Raw genomic sequence first — 12092 nt, 5'->3', positions numbered from 1 at the left:
GTCGCGCTACATGTATCTCAGAAACGATTTATAATTATTGCATAAAACTTCACACACTTCTTAGTTTTATTTATATGAAGATCTGTATTCTTTTTTGTGATGTTTTTTTTTTTTTTGTAAAAAATATGTTGTGTGCATTTTTTGTCTGTCTCTTATATAAACTTCCTGTTGAGCAGTAATAAGGAATGCTTCAGATTACCTAGCATGACTTCTAGTACAACCCCCGTGTTATACTAAAAACGATTAATATGGGTATTTTCACAAGACGACGGGCGTATCATACGCTCGTGGCGCATCAAATCCGAGTTACAAACAAAAATCGAGGGACACATCAACTATAAGAGGAAAACAACGGAACAACAGAAACACTGATGGGCAATAACAAACAAAAGCCAACATACATAGCAACTTACTTTTTGTTAACAACTGCCATTTTCCTGACTTGGTACAGGACATTTTAAGAAAAAGATGTTGGCTGAACCTGGATTTATGGATAGCTAAACTTACTTATAGTTCAAAGTCAAAAGATATCGCTAATATGATAATACAGGCATACAACACCGAAAAACAAAAGAACACTCAACACAACGAAACGCATAAATAAATAATGTCAAAGCAGATTTTTTAACATGTAAAATGCAGAATAACCAAGGACATCTTTCATTAACAACAGCACAGCAAACCCCAAACTTGTTTTTTTTTACTTATATATAATCTTGAAATTCATACAAGTAAATGAAACGAGATTCAATAAAGGCAACAGTAGTATACCGCTGTTCGAAATTCATAAATCGATTGAGAGAAAAGAAAATTCGATTTACAAACTAAAACTAAGGGAAACTCATCAAATATCAAATAATTACAATTATTTTCACAATGGTAGTCCATTTGCTATTTAAAGTAACTGCTGAAATGTTTTTGAAGTAGCAATGCAGAAGTAAAAAATGATGTGTGTAAGACGTTTTCAGTTATAGTATGATGGGAAATATCTCCTCAATATATACTAGTCAACAAAAGAAACGATACAAGACTTTTTTTCAAATTAAAGATAAAGTTTTCCGTTCATTGGACCAATATTGAACATAGTAATACTTATAATCATTATGGAAATTTAAATCCATTTAAAAAAAATATTTTTTTGCTTTCGTGACATTTTTTCGCGATTTTTTTTTTTACAAAATTTACATAAAACGACAATTTTAAAAACAGAAGTTCCAATTAATGATGTCAACCTCTCATTTAAAAGTAAAGACAATGTTTGCCATCAATTTGTTTTTAAAAATCATACAGTTTCTTTGTTTATTTGTTAAGCAAAGTTCGGCCCCACGAGAAATCGTTAAAATGCATACATTATCAACTGATTTATCATAGACAGTATGTGTAAAGTAATATTCAAAAAGCGGTAAAAATCTTAAAACTTATCCGAAAAGGTTCCAAATTTACTGTGTGTTGTTTTCATATCTAAAGCATTGATTTGAGAAGAAAATAAAAAAAACATTTTTTTGCATTTTTTGAGATTTCAAAAAACACTTTTTTCCCAAAAATTTGAAAAAAACAATATTTCAACCCATTAATAAAAGCATATTGAATATTTTTAAACAAACTTGAAATTTTATTTAGTACTTAGAAAATTATCTGTCGATTTTTTATTAAACTTTCCGCAAAACTAATTCGCACCCTATGCTCGTTTACACGGAATTTAGATACTTTCCGACAAGTTTTGATTTCATTATCACATGTGCATACATTGCAAATGAAAGCTTTTTAAAATAGTATATCTCATTTTGTTTTATATTTAATACTTTTTGATAAATTTTATTTCAAAGTCGTGTATCGTTTCTTTTGTTGACTAGTATATATAATACGATAACTTTATACCTTTGTATCGTGTTTTTGTTTTTGTTTTGTTTGTATATTTTCTCACGTGAATTTAACTCTTTCCCTTTCTCTACAGATCCATATTGTATAACTGTTGGTAAGAGAGTACTTGTAGATCTTGGCAGAGATAATACTCTACAACCAGGTCATACCATAACACTTAAATCATCAGCAATATACCGCATTGGAGCCATGCAACAGTATGCAGAGTTCGCTACAGGAAGTACAAACATAAGCATACCAGTTAATGCGGTAAATGATTAAAAATAAAAGATTTAGAAATAGTTCCTTGTTACCTTTGATTCTTTTTTAGAAAAGTATTACAATTTTAAACAACGAATTGGAAATGGCGATGATCATATACATGTTTTGAGAATAAAGTGAGTTTTTAAAAGTGCTACTACATTTTCAAACAGAAATCAATTGTTGCTCTAAAAAATTTTGATAACACTACTTACATCTTCTTGAAGTATAATTTTAAATAAATCAGAGCTCAAAGTATAATTCGTTTTTTCCTGTATTTCATCGAAAAAAACGTTCGTTTGTCACTAAATGTATATAATAGAATTATAGAAAAAGTGAAATGCATAGTTATTTAAGTTTAAAAATAAATTATTAAGATGCAGCCGCAGTTTTCCCTGACCGGACCATCAGTAGTTGGAAGTTGCGATGCATTTAATGTGGTACTCAAACAGACAAACAGTGGCTGTATAAAATTCAGATCTCATTGGTCCATACAGGCAAATCCAGGTAGGAAACTGAAGTGATACTTTACCTAGCAAATAGAGTTTCAAATCACATTTTATATCGCTAAGGGATAATAAACATATGTACTTGGATCTTTTTGTTTTAAAGAAACTAAGTTATCAAAATTTGTCAACTCAAAATAAGTAAAGGAGCTATCATTTGATTTTTATGGGGGGGGGGGGGGGGGGTGGAAGGTGGGCTAGGATGAAATTTGAAAAAAATAGGCAGGACAGGAGTTTTGAGTAAAAAAAAGGGCAGGATGAGACACTTTGCAAAAAAAAAAGGCAGGATGACAATTTAGGTAAAAAAAAGTCAGGATAAACTAATAAAAGAAAGGAAGGACCGAATAGAGTGAAAAATAAAAAGGCAGGACAGAGATTACAACTAAAAAAAAATGCAAATCTATCGATTAATATTCATTTGCAAAAGGTCGATTTCAATCCGATGAGTCTCAAATATTTTCAAAAGACTGAAATTGTGTATGTCAAATGATAATTATTAATTTGAACGTCTTGTTTCATTTTTAGCATCTGGTAATACATCTTGGGTCAACTCTACCTCGTTTACCTCCTTTATGAACAAAATTCATGATATGAAAAATAGTCCTAGGATGTTAGCCGTATACCATGATGAGGTAAATTTCATCTTGCAACTATTCTGCTGATCGATCTATCAATGTATGGTAGCGGAATCGACCGAGGTTTGTTGATTGAATTCACAATCAATCAATAAAAAACTGATATAATTGATGTAAGAATATGAACTTGTCAAACGAAAATAAGATACTAACATCAAAATAGAAAGCTAATGATAGGGAATATACCTATCTGGAAATTATGTTAATGTATGATATTTGATGTATTATATAACTGAATTACGAATGGACTGTTTGACGATATGACCATAGAAAATAAATATGCAGTCGCTCATAAAAAGTTATAGAACAAAATTAACAACATATACTTTCTCACACATATTTGTGAACCGTTAATACATATCCATGTATACATATTTTCAAATGGACCTCGAATCCTTCTTTTTTTAAACGAAAGTTACCTTATCCCAAATGAATTCTGTTCATCACATAACGTTTCTATAAAACACAATATTCAGAATCATCTATGATTGTTATGAGTAAACTTATTCCATCTAACATCATAACTATTATCTCGTATCCTTAAATCCCTGAATCAAATTGGGTTATTTATTCGCAACATGGTAATGTTTTCTGAACATTCAATGTGCTATGCTTCTATGGTTTATTTAATGAAAAAAGTAAAGTCACAAAAATACTAAACTACAAAAAAATTCAAAACGGAAAGTTCCTAATCAAATGGAAAAATCAAGAGCTCAAACACAAGCACCAAATGAACGGATAACTAGTGTCATATTCCTGACTTGGTATAGTCAGTATCAAATAAGTATGCGTATCAAACGAGTATCTTTCATTCTTATATAACGAATAGTCGGTCTTGACTACTAGAAAAACACACGAGAGTATTAATATCATGTTTGTCAGTATTATGTATTGGCATAATATTATTGTAACTGATAAATGTACTTAAGAAATGTTATAAAATTTGCTATACCTTAAGTGCTAAGTGTTACCCATATCTGTCCGTCCCGTCTGACCTGAGCGTCCCCAAAAATAATTTCGATCTCGTACTTTAGTTTGGCTCAACCAAATATTATAAAGCTGATATACAAGTCACACAACACAAATCAAGTTCGAAATTGCGTGACGTCACTTTAATCTCTTTACAAAATATGCACCTCTAAAAATATAAAAAAAATGTTGAATTTTTCGTTTCCTTTCTCTAACTTTAGTTTGCTTTAACCAAATATCATTAAACTTATACGAATTGCTTCTTACGACAACACACAGATCAATTTCAAAGCGTCACTTTTACCGTTCTTAAGTTATGCTCCGTCATGAATGGACAACTTGTTGAATCTGTCGTGTCCGTTCTTTAACTTTAGTGTGCTTCAAACAAATTGTATGCATCTTGTACACAATGCTTATAATCACAAACAAGTCTTAACTACATGAATTTTGCATCTGTGTTGGAAGTTTACGCATGCATAGTTAAAAGCGTGGCATCTTCATAATTTTTTTAAAACTCTATTGCCATGACACCGAAACGTGGATTTTTTATACGAATAATTTAGTGTCATTTTGTTGTTGACTTTTCTCTATAGCTGTTACATGTCTTAACTAGTTATCAAAGGTACCAGAATTATAATTTAGTACACCAGACGCGCGTTTCGTCTTCGGAAGACTCATCAGTGACGCTCAGATCAAACAATTATAAAGCCAAGCAAATACAAAGTTGAAGAGCATTGAGGACCCAAAATTACAAAAAGTTGTGCCAAAAACGGTTAAGGTAATCTATTCCTGGGATAACAAAATCCTTAGTTTTTCGATAAATTTCGAGGAAATTTATAAAAATGACCATATAATTGATAGTCATGCCAACAGCGGAGTGCTGATTACTGGTCTGGTGATAACGACGGGGACGAAACGTCCACCAACAGTGGCATCGACCCAGTGATTTAAATTTTTATCAAAGGTACCATGATTATGATATATGAAATATGTTATTACAATATATAATATATAATATATGGTATTACAATATTTAATTTTGAGCATTGTATTTGTTGTCGAAATATAATTATCGAATGAACCTCAATGTATTGTTATATATTAAAATGTATACATGTTGTGCATTTGCAGATACAACCTGGGGAACATGTTGAATTCAGTGTAACTGTTCAGGATGATTTAAATGGGTTATCATACGTTGCAAGGCACAATGTTTCCCGAGAAATGACCATGAATCCTCTATCTGTATCTTTAATGTTACTAGGCGATACAGCGCATGTTGATCCAGCCAATATAATACGTTTCTATGCCACAGCCAAAGTACCAGAATGTTATAACTTGACAGAGGTAAATATAAATGATCATCACGTCAATACTTCGGTCACAACATGATTATCCGTATATAAACATTAAAATTATAAAGAAACTAAGGTTTCAACTCCGTTGGCTGTTGGTCGTAGATGATTTGATATTTTTAGGTCCATTTTCGTCAAAAAGCTCTTCAACTGATTTGGTTCAAAGATCCTGATGAAGGTAAATAAAAAAAGCTGCAGGAAATATATAACGTGTTGTATTCATTTTTTAATAACAATTACGGCTATTTTATGATAATTTATTTACATTTGAAACTGATGTAAAGAAATAAAATAAGTCACATGGATAAGTTTTAATTCAATCTTTTGATTCCAAATGTCGTGTAAAGTAGATCTAGGATTTTATACGTAGTTAATCAAAAATTGGTGAACATTCTTATCACTTAACTTAACTACGATATTTTGTTCTTCAGTTAGATTCGTGCTAATGTATCGTCCTCTTGATATTGCCGGATGTATAAACTAAATTAAGTTGAGAAAAACATAGTGAATGTGTCAAAGAGACAACAACCAGACCAAAGAGCAGAAAACAGCCGAAGGTCACCAATTGGTCTTTGACACAGCAAAAATATCCCTCATCCGAAGGCATGCTTCAGCTGACGTTTTAACAAAACTTTACACTAGTTCAGTGATACTGGACGTCATAATGAACTTTAAAATATATAAATAAACTAAAATTAAAATTCATACAAGACTTACAAAGGTCAAAGGCTCCTGACTCAAGACAGACGCAAAAAAAACGTTTTGTGATATCTCAACACTTCCTCTATACCGCTAGCCAATGTAGAAAAAACCAAACACACAGCAAAACGTACAGTAAGAAATAGTAAATCAAATGCAAAGAAGAATTTCGTTAATTGCACTACATATCCGCTTATTTTCAGTGATAGTCCTTGTTTTTCGTCCGAATTTAATTGTTTTATTTGTGAGTACCTGCATATCCACATATTATTTGATACTGGACGTTAAACAAACTCAAATAATTAACCAATCCCAGATCATTTAATTAATTACTGCCGATTCCAATGAGTGTGTAGGGAAAGATAACATATTTGGTTAGCTTGTTTGCTAGCTGAACTGTTAAGTCATTATAAGGTAAGTTTAACTTCCCTCCTTTAAGAGTAGACTAGTCTGACAGATAACCAATTTATCGGTCTGTAGGACTAAACTCCTTCGAAAGAAAGATTGTTTACCTTACCTAATAACGACTTTAAGGTTCAGCTAGCAAGCAAGCTAACCAAATATATTAACTATACCTCGTATATATACTATATAATCGGCTGTAACCTTCTGAAAAACGAATGCCTTGTTTTTATTATGAAAATTAGGAAGATATCCACTCATAAATGCAGTGCGTATTCCCACTGTTGCTCTTATACCATTTTATTTATTTGAAGGAAATCGTTAAATTGAGTTGGCAAAGTGGAACCTCAGATTTTAGTTTGTCAGTATTTAATGACAAGCCAATAGCAGCCGTCAGACCGAACACATTGCGAGGTGGCAGCATGTATACAGTTACAATTATTGGTAGAGTTTTATCACTTTAATAAACAATTGATCATTTATTAACTTTTATAGACTGTTATATTTTTTATATATAAAGTAAAATAACAAAAATAACGAACTCCATGGAAAATTTTATACGGAAAGACCTTTATTAGATGGCAAAATCGTAAGCCAGGACACAACATATTCATGACTTGTTTTCATCCTGATATTTATATACAGGTTTTGAGAGATAGTGCAAATACTTCAGATAAAAATGCATCAAAATATATATCATTTAGCATCCACGGTTTTGACGCCGTAATTTAAATTTCTTTTTGAAATATTAACTTTCAACCGAGATAAGATAAAGTAAATTTGATTGTTATAGATGTCAAATGACAAGAACATCAGTACAATGCATAAATCTATCTAGTAACCAGATATAATATAAGATTGTATTATCTATAAAGTTCAATGAGACTTTTCATTGTAGGAAAACAAGTTCTATAAGTAATTAATTCGAAAAAAACCCAATCCAAATATCTTTCTGGCCATTATAAAAGGATTTTAAAAATATACATTTTTGCAACAATTCACTCTCCTTCAAGTTATCCAAAAGGACGTTAAGAAACCATTTTCACATATTCCAAGACCAAAACAACTGGAACATCAGAGGGATATTAACAAAATAATAACATTTTGCTCCTTCAGCATTCTTTGAAGACGTTCCTGCAGCGGAAGCTGTTGATTTAGTAACGTTCCATACAATAAGTAAACCATTGGATGTTATCATCGATGGCGGTGATTTCATGGTATTCGCACCTCACCAAGAAGTTGTACTTGATGCTGGTGTTTCACAGGATCCTGATAGACAGAACTTACCCAAGTTCTTTTCTTGGACATGCAAATATGCAAGTTTAGCTTATTAAATACCATATCTATATTTATTAATCTAATATTATTAAAGAGACATTGAATAAACATCTTTGTTTGCTAAATACAAATAAATACAAAGAAAAAAAATATGACAACGATGCTTTTTTATTTCAAAAATTCGAAACTAAAGAGTATCATATTAATATACGAAATACCATGTGTCAGATGTCCATAATAGTTTTATGAAATAAAAATAATTTATGTGTCAATTGTGTATATTTTATGCAACAGGTGTGCACCGATGTTATAATGTCATGAATTAATCAAGAAGCTACAAATCAAAATAACAAAAGAAAAAGTTACAATTTAACGAAGTAAATTTTAGCGAATTAGTTTTGTCATATATTAAAGTCATATGAAACTAGTGACGGGTGAAAAATAATGTTTATCCAATCCTAGAACCTATGCATGTATATATCATAAACTTTAGTCTTCTGTGCAAGATTTTATCACTTTTTAACGCAAACATATCGTGTAATCGTCAATTTTTGTTCTGTTATGAAGTGAAAATATGGCGGCTCATTAATTGTCGTGTTTTGAAGCCGTAGTTTACCTATTGTCACCTTATAGTAAACAATTAACAAAATAAACATGGATATTGAGCACGTGTATAACATGTACAAAAAGATAATAAATTATTTCAGTGACAGATCCATGCGTATTGCGATAACCGGATTGTTACGAGGAGGGTTACGCTAAGGTCACTTTGCATACGGAAAATATGTCGGCGAATTGCTTCCTGGAAGCAAGCAATTAAAAAAAGTGATCTTTTTCTAAATGTGGAAAAATTAAAGAATTTTCTTCAGAAAAAAGTATATGTTCATAAGTTAAATGATGAAAACTATCCATTTTGTTATAAAAACACATTTTTTTTTTTAATTTGAGGTTTCATATGACCTTAAGAACATTTGTTATTGTCAATTTGGTAATTGTAGGAAAATGGCTTTCCATGTTTAATAGCACATGGAAATGATACTGTTCATTTGTCCTCAGTATTTACCTTCAATGAGAGGATTGTTATCCCAGTCAATACCTTAGCTGTTGGTGACAAGTAAGCGAATATAACTGTTTATTATGAAATTGTCAGTAAAATATCAAAACTGTTGTAAGAAATAAAATGGTATTATAAATTATAAGATATCGGGAGAAAACGAACCGATGATTAATACTTTAATTTCTTTTTCTTCACATTAGGTCCGAATACGAAAACATAATTAAATTTGATTTTTTTTTCAAACTGTTATTAAAGCGGGAAAATATGAAAAAAATATTACTTTGTTTTTAGGATTCTGTTTGGTTCAGTTTCGTGAAATAAGCTAAATAAGATAATCCCATAATTATTGTTGACTTGAAAGTTTTTAATTTAACTCATTTGGATACGTATTTAAGCAAATTTTTTCTATTAGACATGAAGAAGAGATGAATGAGCATATCTTCATCGTCTGGTTCATTTATTCAAAAAATTTGAATGTACATAAAGGCAATAAAAGTATCCCGTTTTTAAAAATTCCCACATCAATTAAACGAGAGAAAAAAACAACGCATAACAAACCAAAACCAAGAGAAAACAATCAATTATGAGAGGAAACAAGGGGTAAAAAGAAACACTTGACTGCTACAAAACCTAACGCCTACATACATATAATGAACTAAACAAGGCAGCAATGCTGAATACACATTTCATTGACTAAACAGAAAACATAATTAATTAAAGTTGAAAGATGATTTATATTTATTTTCAACGTATAAAATCAAATCAAACAGACATGAAAACAAAAAGCGATCGCATGTGTTCATTATCTATTAATATTCATATTTTTATTTATATCGGGTAATATGACCGTCTGATCTTCGGAGGTCATATCATGGATTTTAAGACAACATATGGCTTAAAACAAGTCCGGATTGCTGATACATTATATGGAACCTGTGCATTATAAAAAAAATTTGGTTTTTTTTAGGTTTTTGTTAATGTGAAAACTTAGGTCAAATCGATGAACATGAATTTGACAGCTCATGATGCTTTAAGAATAAACACAAGAATGGAAAAATACGAACGTTTATACACTTCAGTGTTCTGTTGTTCAGTTGTTTTCCTCTTATATTTGATGCGTTTTCCTCAGTTTAAGTTTGTAACCTGGATTTGTTTTCTCTCAGTCGATTTATAACATTTGAACAGCTGTATAGTAATGATTCCTTTATTTAAATCTTTTCAGGATGATGTGGACAGCAACGATGACGGTCGGTCAACGTACGGGTAATTACACGACAACTGTAGAAATTGTCAATGTCTTGCCGCCATTTCTAGTTTTACAACTCACAAATATTATAGTAAACCCTGGAGATAAACTTAGAATTCCATGTACAGTTACGTCTCATGGTCCAGTTATGATGATGTGGTCTTCCTCGTCCGATAATGGTAAGACAATTTCCCTTATTTTCCCCATATTCCAAGAGCTTCAAAGTGCTAAGTTTTAAGTGTGTATTATTTAGGATTTTCACTAGTATCGACTTTTCCAGTTCTTGTGTCAGACTATTTTCGTTACCACTTATTGAAACAGTAGATTTGTTTGCCTTTATGTATACAATTATTTTATGTATGTTTTTCTTTTTATGTTTAATATAACAACAGTATTGTATAATATTTGGCACGCTACAATTCTTATTTTTTTCTGCAATTTTATGTTTCATACTGAAAAAAAAGAGAGAGAGGTTAACAATTTCGAAAGATTTTAAATTAACTTTCTTAACCTAAAGGTTGCTACACAAAGGCACCGCTACCCCAATTATTATAAAACACAAAAAGACTACTTAATAAAGGTTTTTCAATTACAACAATTAGTGCACAATTAAATTCACTCAGTATGTAAACAATGTCACTGGAATAATACGTTGTGTGTCATTTTTTAAGGTTTTGATTCAATCGATCTTTCAACCATACTTCCCTCTGAGTCAATACTTCAAGAATCAACAGTATCGGTGACAAACAAGGATTTTTCCTTGTTCCTTGACTTGTCTGGCATTGCCACGCTACCAGCAGGAGCTTCATTTGTATTTGTTGTGACAGCATTCGCTCTAGATAATGAGCAGAGTAGTGAAAAGAGGGTTCATGTGACAGTTAATTCCCCACCAACAACTGGCGATGTCCAGGTAAGTTGAATGTTTTGTAATATTTAGATCAAAAGTATACACACGAGATTTAAAATACAAGGGAACTAACCTAGACACATATATTTACATCTGTATGTAGATATGATAGGTTAAACCTGGTTTTAAACCAGCTTAACCTCTCACTTGTATGAAAGTTGCGTACAATTCAATTAAATTGGCAACATTGTGTGTGCAAAACAAATAGACATGATAGGTAAATATGTCAAAAATTGGGGTACAGTAGTCAACAATGTGTTATAATCTTAATCACTATAAAACAACTATGTCAACAAAGAAAAAATGACATGCAAAAACTCTACAAAGCAATTAAGACAAATGAAAGACAGGAATATAAACATGTCGATAGCACAATGACACAATTACGGGATGTATAAAAACTGAGCCACGCAATGAAGATATCATCAACAATGGACTAATAAGTAAAGGTTGAAAATATACAAAGGAAAATAACACTATACTGTTTCATGTAATAAGGAAGATAATTAACTCCAGTCTCTAGGATTTAATACATAACTTCATGGTTGTAACACATAAGGGATATACATTTCCAAATTAATTCGGCATGCAAGGGCTTAACAAGGTTTAATCCACCATTTTCTACATTTGAAAATGCCTGTACCAAGTCAGGAATATGACAGTTCTTGTCCATTCGCTTTTGATTTGTTTTGTCATTTGATTTTAACATGTGATTATGGACATTCCGATTGGATTTTCCTCTGAGTTCAGTATTTTTTGTTATTTTACTTTTTGCTGCTGCTACTTAAACCACTCAAGACTTTTTTAAAACGTCACAACTGTCTCAACAGATAGATGACGAACCAGGACTATGTCAAAGAACGTCTTGTCCTTTTTAAAATAAAAAAAAATCAACAGAAGGTATCAAGACAACGTTA

At 31.2% G+C, this 12092-nt stretch overlaps 1 protein-coding gene across 1 annotated transcript in view; it reads left to right on the top strand.

Annotated features, from left to right (window-relative positions):
- LOC139525322 (uncharacterized) overlaps window positions 1-12053 on the top strand; it is a 26556-nt gene extending 14503 nt beyond the window's left edge. The window contains exons 6-15 of the mRNA XM_071320526.1: window positions 1955-2130; window positions 2499-2628; window positions 3153-3259; window positions 5363-5578; window positions 7002-7131; window positions 7804-8003; window positions 8964-9079; window positions 10245-10447; window positions 10940-11178; window positions 12006-12053. Of these exons, the coding sequence (XP_071176627.1) occupies window positions 1955-2130; window positions 2499-2628; window positions 3153-3259; window positions 5363-5578; window positions 7002-7131; window positions 7804-8003; window positions 8964-9079; window positions 10245-10447; window positions 10940-11178; window positions 12006-12053 (1565 nt within the window). The remainder of the gene's footprint in view (window positions 1-1954; window positions 2131-2498; window positions 2629-3152; window positions 3260-5362; window positions 5579-7001; window positions 7132-7803; window positions 8004-8963; window positions 9080-10244; window positions 10448-10939; window positions 11179-12005) is intronic.
- Window positions 12054-12092: the final 39 nt, after the last annotated feature.

This window comes from Mytilus edulis, chromosome 5 (genome assembly GCF_963676685.1).
Source record: "Mytilus edulis chromosome 5, xbMytEdul2.2, whole genome shotgun sequence".
Lineage (NCBI taxonomy): Eukaryota > Metazoa > Mollusca > Bivalvia > Mytilida > Mytilidae > Mytilus > Mytilus edulis.
The sequence above is the reverse complement of the archived record's forward strand: the minus strand, read 5'-3'. Positions and strand labels throughout refer to the sequence as shown.